This window comes from Lacerta agilis, chromosome 1, assembly GCF_009819535.1.
Source record: "Lacerta agilis isolate rLacAgi1 chromosome 1, rLacAgi1.pri, whole genome shotgun sequence".
Taxonomy (NCBI): domain Eukaryota; kingdom Metazoa; phylum Chordata; class Lepidosauria; order Squamata; family Lacertidae; genus Lacerta; species Lacerta agilis.
The window spans coordinates 107406425-107421481 of NC_046312.1; the positions used below are offsets into that span (position 1 = coordinate 107406425).

Here is a 15057-nt window from a genome sequence, read left to right on the forward strand (position 1 = left end):
CTGAGGCACAGATCACTTGTATACTAATGCTGCACATGTAGATGCCAACAGGCGTGACACCAGGTGCATGGAACCTGTTTCACATTTAACCCAGGTCTCAGTCCCATTGTATTCCAGTGACATACATCCCAGTGAATTTGCAATACAAGGTCCGTATAGTTAAAGCTATGGTTTTCCCAGCAGTGATGTATGGAAGTGAGAGCTGGACCATAAAGAAGGCTGATCACCAAAAAAAATGATGCTTTTGAATTATCGTGCTCGAGGAGACTCTTGGGAGTCCCATGGACTGCAAGAAGATCAAACCTATCCATTCTGAAGGAAATCAGCCCTGAGTGCTCACTGAAATAACAGATCCGGAAGCTGATGCTCCAATACTTTGGCCACCTCATGAGAAGAGAAGACTCCCTAGAAAAGACCCTGATGTTGGAAAAGATGGAGGGCAGAAGGAGAAGGGGATGACAGAAGACGAGATGGTTGGACAGTGTTCTTGAAGCTACCAACATGAGTTGGTCCAAACTGTGGGAGGCAGTGGAAGACAGGAGTGCCTGGCGTGCTCTGGTCCATGGGGTCACAAAGAGACGGAAATTACTAAACGACTAAACAACAACAATCTATTTTGGAGACTCAATATGGCCAGGGGTATAGGAAGGGGGGTGGAGGCAGTCCACCCCAGATGCAATCCCTGGGGGGGTGACAAAAAGGCACACCGCAGGGGGATTGCCCTGCCACCCCCCGTGTGCCTCTTATCACCCCGCTGCCCCCGCCGCCACACTGGGTACCACCAGACCTTGCTACACCTCTGATTATGGCTACCTCTTTTCCATTTGACCCAAAGACAGGTCTTACCTAGTGGTCTTACTATCTATGTAAGACAACAATCTGTTAATACTGAAATAATATGCTAAAAATGAAGCTAAACACTGGAGAAGGCAGCAAGCAACTAGCTGAAATAGACAAGTCAGTGCAGTTATGTATTGTATATATCTACTCAGAAGCAAGCACCACTTCAAATGAACTTATAACACCATCCAAACCATGTATACTCAGAAATAAGACCTATTAAATTAAATTGGGGTTACTCATCGTTAAAGAGGATTAGGATTTCAGTATATATTTCAGATTTGATTAGAGAATTGTATTTTAAAGGCATTTTAGAATCAAAAAACATGAGAATTAATTTAACAAATATTGTTTGCTAAAGAGTTCCATAATGAAGGAGAAAAGTGGGGGGAAAGCATGAAGCATGAGAGGAAGAAGACCAGCATGTGACAAATAATAAGAAGCAGAAAAATGAAAAGGAAGGAAAGTAGAATATAGAGAAACCAGAGAAGAAGGTGAGCAGGATCTAGAGAATGAATACATTTTTTGCCAATTATTTTTATTGATTTTCCATAATTTTTAACAAATTGTCACCAAATTAATACAAATTCAATACAAATTTAAAAGTGGATTTCCCACCCACCCCAGATGTCCCTTCTATTTTCCTTCCTCCTTTGCCGCTCCCAATAAAATAACTTTTCCAACGGTAAATCAAAATACATTCATCCCTTCGCCTCTACATATCACCTGTTCAATTACCAATTTCTGCTATGGCTTTTATACATTGTTATAACCTGTCCTCAAAATAGTCGAGTAGAGTAAATCCTCTTCTATCTATCTATAATAGTCGTTCATCAATTTTCAAACATTTCATTCTGATTCCTCTTGAGTAACTCTTTGCCTGAGAAAAACAGATCTTGCTTCCTCCCAGACAACATACACCCATTCCTCCTTAACATGGCCTTGAGCATTGCTATCTGACATCTGGCCCCAGTAATCAACAACTCAGCCTCACTGGTGTGGTGTGCAGAGGATGAAAGTGAAACCCCTAGAATTTTTTTGTAAAAATATACACAGCGTCACCCACCCTTCAGATTTCGCCAAATTTATTCTTTAGTTTTACATACAACCAGCTCATTAATAAATAAACTCAATCCATATCTCTTCTTTTCTATCTGAAAGTCTCAGAAGCTGTCAAGTTGAAATACACTGCATGGTCTATCCTGTCCCTTTCACTATTCTTATTTCCAACTTCAAGCTTCAAGGGAGTGGGCTGATGTAATCTAAACAAAATCCATATCTCCTCTCCATCCTCCTCCCTAAACTAGTTAATTTTCCTGCAGCCCATCCTGCCAATCCTCAGTTCCATTAAATCCAAGTCAACAGTTTATTCTCTTCTGAGTGCTTAACAGACAGTCAATCCAGTTGTTACCAAAGAGGCATTAATGGACGACTGTGGGTCGTGCCCTTTTGATACCCTCCAAAGGTTAGGGGAGACATGCCCCTTACCCATTAATCTTCGTCTGGGATCCCTCCCAAACATCAGAGCACCCAAGGGGGCGACTTGCTGGGTTTGCTGCAAAACAGGAAGTCCAAGAATGAATACATTTTGTGACAAGTTGCAGAATCATAAATTGAATGTGAAAAGAAAAGGGTAACCACTGAAGAGGAATCAAAGGCAGAGAAACATGATCATATTTGTGTGAGGAAAAATAAGGCAGGTGACAGAAATGAGGGTAATTCAGAAGACCAACCAAAAGAGCACTGCAATAATCCAAGTGTCAGAAAATAAGAGAATGATTCAAAGGATGGACAGAATAAACAAAAAGAAATGAATGAATTTTAGCTGGCTTTGACAACTGAAAATGACAGAGCTTAGCTGAAAATAAAGTCTGTGAAGAAAAAAGAAGGGAAAGGTTCCGAGATCTCTGGTTCGAAGAGAAGGACAACTGATAACATCAGCCATAAATCAAAGAAGCAGAAAGAACGGGAAGAGAAGAGACAGGAAAAATAAGATATTCTGTTTTCTGTTTGAAGATTTAACTTCAAAGAATGAGCAGGCTGCCATGTGGAAGCAGCAGGAAGACATGACAAAAGATCGGCAAAAGAAGACAGATCAGAAATAGAAAAGAGTAGCTGGATATCGTCCTGAACATGCTGATCAATATGAAAAGACTAAATGAGAGAACCTAAACTCTAATGAAGGTAAACAAAAAGAATCCAATGGCCTGAATCAGAATCTTTAGGAATTTAAAATAATAGAAACACAAGCATAGTTAAAAAAAATTAATGATGAAAGCCAAGATGAAAGAGAGCCATGAAACTAGACTCATGCAAGGAAGAAAGAAGAGTATGATTACCAATATTGAAAACAGAAGGTAGAAGAGAATTACTAATAATATTTAATTCAGAGGAGAGATCAGGAAGAAATCAGCATACAAGGGGCATTCAGATAAATTAGCTAAGGAAAAGAACATTGTTTCTGTTGTGTTAGCATGAAGATCTAATTGATAAGACTCAAAAGGAGTATTTGATAAAATTCAAATAAGATTTGTTCAAGTAATTAAGAATCAAAGGGAGATATCCAATGTTAGTGATTGTCAGACTAGGCCCACTGAATTCAACAGACGACCACTGATTTAAATGGGTTTGCTTTAAGTTCGACTAACACTGGATGCCACCGAAAAGCAAGATGAAAAACTAGCCAATAGCAAGTGAAGAAGAATCAACCATTGCTGACTCTTCTGTGTTCTTTTTTTAAATGATAAATTAAAATTAGATTTAAAGGTCAAAGAAAACTAACCAGAAACCAAGGAGGGATTAGTTAGAGAAAGAAAGCAAAATGAGCTAAAGCAATATGTTTAATGAAAAGAAGAAGAAATGGGATCAAAAAGGACTGGGTGTAGGTTTGGGTGAGGACAAAACCAGAAAGATCTGACGAAATAGTAGAGAAAGAAGAAAATCAAGAGGCATAAGAGGAGGCACAGGAATCTGCCTTGTAGCAAAGCAGCTTCCTTTATTTCTTCTGCTCATTGCTTTCCTTCTTCCACTGCTATTTCTTTAGATGATCTGTCCAGCTCAATATTGTCTATACTGACTAGGTGTCTTTTCCAGCCCTGGAGATGCCCAGGATTGAATGTGGGACCTTCTCCATACACTGCAGGTCCTCTGCCAATGAGCTATGACCCATTTGGTTGAGAAGGTTTAGAGATAAGAGTTCTATAAAGGACCAGGAGGTGTAAGTTACAGAAATAGAAGAGTCAGGAGCTGCTGATTTATTATGGTGGACAGGGGAACTAAGCAAAAAACTCAGATGTGAGACGTGGGGGGGGGGGAGAGAAGGATGATGAAAAAAGGTAGAGCACAAAATTAACAGTTAAAAAGCAAGGAGAAGAAGGAAAAGAAACAATTCATTTTGGCAAATCGGTATTAAGGATGAGCAGAATAATGAAGAAAAGAGATGAACATCAATTTATGCCAGGGAGAAGAAATTTGTTTAGTCTTGCCCCATAACTTATAAAGCAGCCCTAAGTTCATTACCAAAGTTACTACAATGAGGAACTAAAGGCAAAGTAGGAGAAGGATGATGGGAACAATATAGAAGAGCAGTTACTCTACATAGGGAAAGAAGCTCACTGGAAGAATATGCAGGGAATAAATAAACAAGAGATATTAACTAAAGGACCTAATGGGGCGAAGGCATCAAAATCCAGATCCTGAAGGTAATTCAATGATCTAGTAAGAGGTTTGCACAAAGAAGAATGAGAGAAAAAGAAAGAAGGTGACAATCAAAAAATGGAAATATAGGAAAAAAAACTGTTACCAAATCCAAAACATGATCTGTGAGTGAACCAAAGAGGTAGAAAAATGAGGGGTGGGGATACAAACCAGAAAGCACAAGATGAAATCAAGCATCTGATTCATCAGAGTTATTGAAGTGGATGCTGAAAACTTCTACCACAAGAACAGGGAAACAATAGAACCCAAAGTTCTTAGTCAGATAATAAGTTAGGTAAAGGACCAGGGGGGAAAGGGAGTTACAGCAAGGACAGTTTTGTTCTGCAAAACTTAGGTTCTGAATCATATGGAGAGCATAGAACAGGCCACGCATTTCAAATTTCATCCTCCAACTCATAGAGAATAATGGGCACTACAACACAGGGCTTAGTAATTCCATCCTGCTTTCGTGTAGCTTTCCCACACAACCAGCACACTCAAATAGGTCTAAAAAGCCATGCATTAGCAGGAGCCAGGTAGATGGAGCTCTTTCATTTGACTTTCCCACCAGGGTGGTGTTCAATTCTAAGTAAAAGAAAAAGTAAAAAAGAAGAAGAAAAAGCAGCATGTGGTGAAGTGCTTTCAAACTCTGGTTGTAAATACTGCTAGGAAGCCCCCTCCTGTCTCCTTCACACAATGCTATTGAACACAATGAAATAGTTTTGAATGACATTTAAGCAACAAACACTGATAGGAGTAGCAGCCAGTGTTCTGAAAACCAAAGCAAGCATAATCTGCTCTCCAAGAATCACCTGCCTGGTATATGCCTCTTGCTCTTCAGAAACAAATATACTGCAATACGTTCACAACTTAACATTGCAAAGAGAATTGCATAGAATTGTAGAATCAAATATTAAACTCTTTGGCATGGAATGCCACCACCCAATCCAGCACCATGCAACGTCGGTGAACCTCAGTCCTGTGCATATGTATGCTAAAATGTACGTCCCACTGTATTAAATGGAGCATACTCCTTTTAAAAAAAAAAAAATGGAGCATACTCCTAGTTTGTTTGTGTAGGACTGAAGTCCTAATGGATAAGGATCCACATGTGCAAATGAGGGTCATGCCTGCAGTTCCTTTTGCCAAATTCTTACCAGGCCTTGGGATGACCTAGTTTGGTTTAATGAAATTCAGTGAATGAGTTCAAAAATTTCTGAACTATATCTGAAAATAGTTCCCATAATTGCCAAGTGAGCTGAACATGAATTAAGTTCATTTTGGAGCAGAACTTTGAATGATTTCTAGTTCATCTTCAAATTCATTCACGCTTTGGGCCTTGTAGTTTAAAGATCCTAATTGCTGGGGGAAATGAATGAAACAAAATTCACACACATGTGTGTGTGTTTAGATGTTTTCTTAGACTTCTTAAGTATGTTTTATACTTCAGCACGGCAGCATTGTTTTGCAAAGGGACAGCTGTGAGCTAGAATTAGCTCCTTTGCAGACATGTTGAACTTGAACTTGTTCCTTTTTAAAACGAACTTTTCCCTTACATCTGGTACCAAGGACTGATGTAGGGTTCCTGCAGTGTGCATTGGTCGACCATTGTGCATGGTCGATGCTGTCCGTTTTGACAGTGCTGATCGTATCGTTTGGAGAAGGTTGGGGACTGTTCTCTCACTATCTTCACAATGTGTCTAGGCATGCAGACCACTACTAAACACCAGGATCTTTGCATCAGAGCCTGGTATCTTTGTGTGTGTGTGTGTGTGTGTGTGTGTGTGTGTGTGTGTGTGTGTGTGTGAAATTGGAAAGAACCTCTTCTGTTCTTGAAGGGGCCAAAAATCATCTCAGTCGCAGCTACTAAATTGATTTTGAAGGGTAAGGAGGCCAATCCGTCAATACGGCATAAACCTGGCTGTCAGATACAAACACTCTCAGACAAAGAGCAGGCAGCCTTCTCCATGGAAAGGGATAAAGCTGAATTCTTATAGACCAGAGGACATTGTGCCATAACAAAGAGCATCAACTGATATGAAGTTTGGCTCATCATAAAAAAGCACAGAAAGCTCAGGAAAATGGATTACTGCTAGTAAAACCAGGGTAGTGCACCTGAGTCACTGCTGAAGAATATGATCATCATTCCCTTTAGAGACCTCTGGCTGTACATCTCTCCGAAGAATGTGATTACAGATAATATTGGTCACTAACGTGTAGGGCTCATCCACTCTATTTTGGGATTTGCTTGAAGGGGATTGACAGCTCTTTGCCAGGGCTGCACAAAATCAGACCAAGACTGGTAGATGAAAGGATGAGCATAGTAGGTGAGGCTTGCGATCCTGCACCCATTTCCCCTGAGGGTGGGTCCAGCTTCTGAGTGGACATGATTAGGATGTCAGTGCAAGTGATGGATACACAAACTAAACAACGCTGATTACTAATACGGTTCATTACCAAATGGGTGAGAACCTGTTATTCTCCCATGCTGTGTAGTCCAACATCTCCTGTGGTGTAGTCTTACAAAAAAAAATAGTATCTTTAATGCGGTGCTTGCTTATCAGCATCTGTGTCGTGAGAAGACTCTAAAATGTTGTACACATAACTTCCATTTAATGGACAGGGACATGGTTGGCAGACCTGAAATTGGACCTTCTTATATACGGATGAAGAAGAATTTCTCTCTCTTCTGTGTGTGTGTGTGAACAGATTCAATTTCAAGTCCGTAATGTATTAAATTAGTAATATATATTAAAAGACCATTCAGTGGTCTTTTGTAGATGATGAACAGAAAAGTGGATAAGATAGAACTCAGAAGCAGAAAATCCCCCAGGGCTACATTTTGGATGAGTGGAACCACCACAATGAAATACCACCCTCATCCAGCTTGGACAGCCTTTCCAAATTAATACCATGGTTCACAGTAACAGCAATTGCTGCGAGGACAAGGGGAATCAACAGAGTCACACTCCCCCTGTCTTAGAATAAAAAAAATTGTAGAGTTGGAAGGAACCACAATGCGGGGCTCAAACCCACTACCCTGGATTAAGAGTCTCATGCTCTATCCTTGATCCCCACAGAGGTTATCCTGCAAGGTGAACAAGTACCAAAACCAGACATGGACCCAGATTTCATGGATCCAGAAACCCCATCTCCTTCAAGAGTGCCTGGACCAGACTGGCAACTCATCCCATTTCTTTTACCCTATGAAGTTACTTGGAGTTATAATTTAGCCTTTATTTTTGGCACTGGACATAAAAAGCGCACAGACTGTGATAACAACAGCTGTAGGTGAACCGTGTAGAATAGAACCAGTTGTGTTCCCTGCAAATTGTGTGCTGTGCCCATCACTCAGTCTCGGCAAGGAAGAAAGATGAGGCAAATTGTAAATGGAACGCCTGTAGCTCTCAAGCCACTTAGCTACATAACAATCCCATTGGCACTGTAGGAAAGATTCAACTATAAATACAAAGCAAGCCCTCATACACTTACTAACCATTGTTAGCTGTCTTTGAACTGCCAGTTATATACCTAATGGAACCATAATTAGGAAAATGCTTAATATAATGTAGTTTTAAGGTTGATCTCAAAATGAGAGAGATGCCAGTTGATGATGCCACCTAGACTCCTTGACTTCTGCTTCCTTTCAACTGTGATCTACTCCAGAGAATTCTGTATGTAAAAAAAAAAAAAAATCAATCCTGAACACTTCTTAACATCTGTTCTTACCTGTGGGACATGCATTGATTCCCCCCCCTTGCATTTGCTTTCTACCACACGCTATTTTTATGTGAAAATCACTTTACAACAGCATTTCCACAATTACATTTCGGGGGGGGGAATGGCCCATCTAAATAATCTTGCCCATTCTTCCTACCATCCCTTCCTACTTAGTTTGAACGCTTTGTTCTGCCTGTGGCCAGCCTCATGGTTGCCTCCGCTTAACATAATTGCCATTGCAAGCAACAGTTGGAAAGTTCAAACCTTTACATTCTGCAATTCGCATGCTCTCTTTCCCTTTGGACGTCAGGAAATATTTATGAACCTATGAATTATCAAACAAGGAAATAGATTATTTCCTTTGAAAATCACCCCCATACCCGTTGTCCCTGCCCAAGGGCTTTGGGAACATGAGTTGAACAGTCCATCACACCCAGAACCATTTGTGTGTCTCTGACTATTTCCATGTGCTCCAGGTCCTACAGATCTGTAGAGCCAGGCAAATTTGGCAGGGACATCCATGATAACATGGATCCGAGGAGGATCATAGAATCATAGACTTGTAGAGTTGGAAGGGAGCATGAGAGTCATTTAGTCCAACCCCCTGCAATGCAGGAATCTTTTCCTCAATATGGGACTCAAACTCACAACCCTGAGATTAAGTGTCTCAAGAACTACCAACTGAGCAACCCCAGGAATGGCCAATTAGCCATTGTTTAGGGAATGCAAGGGAAGTCTTCTTGTGCACGGCCCAGCTAAAGTTAAGCCTTTATTAATTCCTATTGACTTGTACTAATGCTCCCCTTGAAATCCATAGGAATTTAACTTGGGCTTGTATATGGCCAGTGGCATAGGAAGGGCGGGGTGTAGGGGACGGTCTGCCCCGGGTTCCAGTGAGGGGGGTGACACTCCCAGGCCCCTCCCACCACTCCCCCACCGCCCGGCACCCCATCCATGCTTCTTTACGGACGGACGGGGCAGCCCCACAAGCTGCCGCTGGCTCGCCGCGGGAGCAGCAGTGCCAGCCCGGATGCACTATGCATGCCTTGAAATTCCAGGCATGCGCAGTGCATCCGACATGCCTTGTGATGTCACAACATATGCGCCGTGATGCCCCACCCCCAGGGGGGTGCCTCCGCTCTGCCGCCCTGGGCGGCGAAGAGGCTTCCTCCGCCACTGTATATGGCCATCATGCTGAAAAAACTAGCTACATTGTCATAATAACTGCTGCACAGTGCAGATGCTGCTTCCCACCATTATGCTGTTTGCTGGAGACCTCATTACTTTACAGTTTCCGGTATGTGAATTGGCTCCTCCCTCATTTGTCCCTTGGAGAAACAGGCAGTGCGGAGGGAACTCTCCAGTCTTGACTCAGGCTGAGGCTAGCAACCCAAAGCAATTCATACAAACACCACAGTGCTCTTTCTCACCTTCCTCTTCTTTGGCAGTGGCGGTGGAAGAAAGAGGTGTCTCTTTCCACTCTCCATTCCCCAATGTCTTGGGGTACTGTAGTAACAGCATCCCAAGCACCAGGGAGCAAGTAGGAAATGACAGAGGTGTCCTTCTCTGCCACCACTGCTGAGGAGGAGGAGGAGGAGAGAAGAGGGAGGACAACCTTCTTCTTTGTGGCAGCTGCCCCCACTGTGGCAGAAATCGGGTAGAAAGGTGTGGGGGGGGAGTCCTTGTTCAGCTCGAATAGGGTTGAAATCTGAGGAGCCGAGGAGCCATAATGCACAGCTTGTATTGAAGACAAAGATTAAGAGTTGCTATGGTTCGTAGTCGGGGATTTAAGCTGCAACAATTTCTAGCAACACTAGAAATATTCCTCTGTCCCAACTGCTGGGACTTCTAGCTCCACATATTTACATCCTCCGAACAAGACCTTCACATCATCTTCAAGTTGGGGAACTTTCTCCTATTTATTCCAGTCACGTACTTGCTTGTAAATAGGAATTTGACGATTAAATCAACAGAGCTTCCATTAAAACCCAGGTCACTGTGTCCTGTACTACTACTTTTAATACATATCTTATGCCACAAAGCCTAGCAAAGGAAATCTCCTGGATGCACTATAGTAATGAAACCACAATGTGTGTTATGGCAAAAGCCATCCCAGTATTATTATTTTTTATCTTATCCTTGCCAATTATATTATGAGTTATACCCTATTACTAAATAACTGGCTGTTTCCTCTTCTATACCGTAGAATCCTTTATGATTATAGATGCAGTTCTATTTATGGAACTCCCTCCCAGTACAGATCTGGTTCTCACCCACATTGTGTATTGATTCATGCACTGGCTTTAGAACCATTTCTTTTTGCAGGCCTTCAGGGCAACCCGGGAGTGGCCCTCCTGGTCAACCTGTGTCACTGATTGTGTTGCATTGCAAATTGTATTTTTTTTAAATGCTGTGCTTTATGAGTGGTGTTAGTCCCTGTGGGCTCTGTATGAGGAAAGGCCCGGGCACAAGAAATAAAAGGAAATTAAAAGAAAATAAGAAAGTGTTTGTTTAAGTGTACCGTAAACTTGCCAATGTGGAATTGTTTTCTATTCATCTTCAGAAGGTGACAAGTCGAAGCCAAGCCACAATGTCAAGCAGCAGAAGCAGCACAGAAACCAGAGTGAACGAGGTGGCATCAAAGGCAACTCAGCGGGAAGCCTTTCAATCAGAAAAGGTAACTGTATCAATGCAATGAGATACCATTTTGCCTGTGCCACTTTTGCCCTCTGCTGCTTACGGCACCTGTCCTTGCTTTGGTGGCAAGGAGGAGTTTTATATGGGACAATTTGCACCTATACTCATTACCCGTCCCTCAAAGACTCTCAGGAAATAACTGAAATACCACTGATAAAAGTATTTGTGCAAAAATGTTGCCACTTGGCAGGGCAGGCTTCAGGTTTGTGGGGGTCCCATTGGACATTGCCCCTTCCTCCTTTCACCACAGCTTTCCTTCTTTGACACCTTCCTGTTAACCACACCCGTGCCTCCTCAAACCCATTTCCACTTTCTTCTTTGGTCTCTCCTCTTTGGGTTGCCCCATGCTAAATGGGTACAAGTGTTGCAACTATAAAATGAGGCACTTTTATACAGAAATTAAAGAACGGCTGGTCCAGATGTCTGCACCGACGTGTAAGTTTGTATTGCTGTACCCAGTGCTTTTCACTCTCTAGAAAATAAGGTGCTGGCACTCACTGTCTAGAAATGGCTGGAGGAGGGACAGCCAAGTGGGCAAAGGGGGGGCACTCTGCACATGCTCAGGGAAGGAGGCAGCGGGGCTCCAGGATCCCGGGAGAGACTCCTGCCTCATTCCCTAAGCGCAGGAAGCACTTGCACAGCTTTGGGATGGAGGCAGGAGGGCTCTGACAGGGTCCAAGAGCCCTCTCATTTCAGGCTCCAGGATGCTGGCAGGGCCTCGTTCCCTGAGCCCAGGACGTGCTTGTCCAGCTTGGGAGATGAGGGTGTGAGGGTCTGTCAGGCTCCATCAGGGTCCCGGCATGCTGCTGCATCCTTCCCAAGGCCAGGCAAGTGTTTCCTGGGCTTAGGGAATGAGGCAGCAGGGAGTCAGAATCCTGACAGAGCCTTGTTCCTTGTTCCCCAAGCCCGGGAAGCATTGGCAGCAATGGAGGCAGTGGCAGCAATAGTGTGAGAGGAGTGAGGGGGGTGGGCAAACAGTGGCAAGGTGGGGGGAGAGGTGGTGTACACTGTACCAGCGTGTACCGCCTCAAAAAAACAAACAAACCAACCACTGGCTGCACTGATTGTGCTGTTTGTGTGTGCTGCTCCAAATTCAGTCACTTTATTTGATGCTTTCTGCATTCAAATAGAAGTTATTGAGTCCTCAAAGCACTTCACATACTTTGTCTCAGTAATCCTTAAAACTGCCCTGTAAGGTAGGCTAGAATTATTGTCCCAGTATTATCACAGAATGCTTTGAGATAATGGTGGTGGTGGTGGTATTTCCAAATACTGGGGCTTAAATTATGGGGATGGGGGGTGGCGGGGGGGATCTTAAATAAATCTCTCATCCCCTAACATCCTAAGCTTAGCCATGTAGGAGGACTGACCCCTAAAATAAGGGGGGCTGGACCCTCTCTATCCCCCCAATTCAAGCACTGTCAAGTATTGCTCTTACATATTTATAAATAGTGGTATATGCATCAATAAAATACATAAATAAATGCACTTCAAGAGATGACGAGATGGCAACTTGCCTACCTTGTGAATTTTTGGCAGAGGTGAAATTTTAACTGCTGATTTTCTGTCTCACAGATAACTACAGGGAATCAGTTCTATTCGAGGAAGGACTCACACCGTTCCCTCCTTAAAGCACTTGTTCCTCCTCCGCCCAGAGTCGCATAAAGCATATGATAGATCAAATTAAAATATATATATTTTTCACATTGAGATTTGGTTAATTTAATTATTTTGTGGTGTGTATTTGTGTTTGCAGGTTTCTCATCACGAACAAGGTTTTTCTGAGGCTAAGAGAGCTTCTAATGTCACTCAAAGCATTGAGGAAACAGGTAGGAGAAATCCGAGAATATACTGGGAGGCAAGAAGCGATAGCTACCCTTTCACACAGCAAATTCTGTTGTATGCATATGGATGAAAGACAAAATCCGTCCGCAATTAAGTCCTGGGAGTGCCATTAATTTTGACTAGAGAACTAAGCACCTACTTAAATATCATCCATCAAAATCAGTGGGACTTAACTTTGGATGGATTGTGGCCATAAAGATTAGGATATAATTAAGTTTATTTACACTCACTCCAGCCCAGAAACCTTTGCATCTCCTCTTAAGCACATTCATACATCCCATTGATATGAATGGCGATGTGCTTAAAATTACCTAATATATGCTTGAGTGTTTTTCACAAGTGCCCTGGGCTTAGGCAAACAATTTTTCTTTCTCTATTATTATTGTAACAATTCCCCTAGCAGATATTTAAATGTCATGAATATCAAAGGATATAATTGCCTTTGGACTGATCACCTAGGCAGAAATTAATAAAGGCTCGCAGTCCCTGTTATTGCAGTGTTCAATCAGCTCTGATCTGACATGTGAAAGAGGTGCTGCTATGTCACTCAGCAAATAAACTCTGGTTCATCGTGCTTCCAGCTCTTGGCGAGGACTTTTTATCTGTGTAAGGTTCTCTGCTATCAATACAGTACAAGAGAAATAGTGCAGAATAAGAACCATAGAGTCTCCAGGCTAGACTTTGACCCAGAGGCCCATCAAATCCACCCTGCTGGTTTTTGGTAGCATCTTCTAACCAATCACGCCACTGGGAATGCCCAAGCCTTTGGGAATTCCTGAAGTAGGAATGGAGGAGATATTTGCTCCAGTTTGCGACTCTACCTACACCTTTGTGCAAATTAATTGAAGCAAAGCATGTTTTCTATCTTACTCGTAATCCTGTACTCAAAACAAACACGAAATGTCAGTTGATCATCATGGTGCCAGAAGCATGCAGCCAATAGAAGGAATGATGTGCTTGCCACAATATATTGAGGTTCTATGAAAGAGAGTTATTCCAGAGCTGGAAAAGAGGTATCCTGAAAGTACTGTGGTATTGTAGCAGGACCTAGCCCCCTGTTACACATCAAAAGTGGTGAAGAAATTCATGACAGAGCAGCAAATACAGGTACTTGATTGGCCAGGGAATTCCCTGGACATAAATCTCATTGAGAATTTGTGGGGCTATATGCAAAAGTCGCCTCCATGCTGTAGACTGTACGACTATGGAGAAGCTCATTCAGGTGCTGATTCAAGTGTGGTACAGGGATCCGAAAATCAACAGTGACTGTTCGAAAGTAGTAGACTCCATGCCAAACCATGTTCAAATGCTGCTTAAAAATAGCGGGGGTCATATCCGTCACTAATGTACATATATGTGAGTTTTGTATGTGAGTTTTGTACAATAAACTACTAAATTCATTCTTTGTTTCAATTAATTTGCACAAGGGTGTAACTTGCACATCCCAAATAATATGCAAACAAAAATGCAAACCGTCCTTTGAAATTTGCACTGGGGGGGGGGTTTGAAATGCATACATTAGGGGAAGTTGTTCATAAAAATGCATGCATTTGTGAAAATATGATATAAAAATGCAATATATTGGGGGGGGGGGTGTCACGTACAAAAATGTGCCTGTGGGGAGAAACGCACAGAAAAATGCTGATGAATTTTCATGCAGCCAATATAGACCCAAGTTTTCATTTTCATTTTCATTTTCTTTCTGTATTGCAGTGGTCAACGCAGCTACAGATGAGGCGATCCCAAAGATTTCTACGCAATCCTTAAAGCAGCACTTTGAAAAAACTGCCCAGTTCCATTCTGGCCGAGAGAGTGGAACGCCTGCAAAGCAGATCAAGGTTGGTGGTGCTGAAAACGGATTATCTCCATCCGAATAGTCCTGAATTGTTATCATTTTTTTGCATTTAGTTAACATTCTCACATTCATACCAATACATTCATACCAATAACAAACTTTGTTGGTCTCTAAGGTGCTACTGGAAGGAATTTATTTATTTTATTTTTTCTGAGTTGCAGTGGCTTTAAATTCAGAATAGCCATGTTGCATTCATTTAATTGATATTTCCAATGCAAATATTAAGTCCGTAAACAAGGGATCTGTGTGGCAAGGGGGGGGGTTATGCTCCAATTGTTTGGAGGCAAATTAAAACTATGGCAGGGCAAACAGTGACTCCTGCTAAGACAGAGTGTGCTCACTGTTCTTCCTGCCAAGTCCTTGCTGCAATGAAGTAGTGGGATTTGATTACACTGGCTTTTCTT

At 42.2% G+C, this 15057-nt stretch overlaps 1 protein-coding gene across 1 annotated transcript in view; it reads left to right on the top strand.

The window, feature by feature from the left end:
• The window catches only part of XIRP2 (xin actin binding repeat containing 2), a 68117-nt gene that overhangs the window by 42580 nt on the left and 10480 nt on the right, over positions 1-15057 (top strand). Inside the window, exons 4-6 of the mRNA XM_033166446.1 lie at positions 10820-10933; positions 12710-12782; positions 14512-14636. Coding sequence (XP_033022337.1) covers positions 10820-10933; positions 12710-12782; positions 14512-14636 — 312 coding nt within the window. The remainder of the gene's footprint in view (positions 1-10819; positions 10934-12709; positions 12783-14511; positions 14637-15057) is intronic.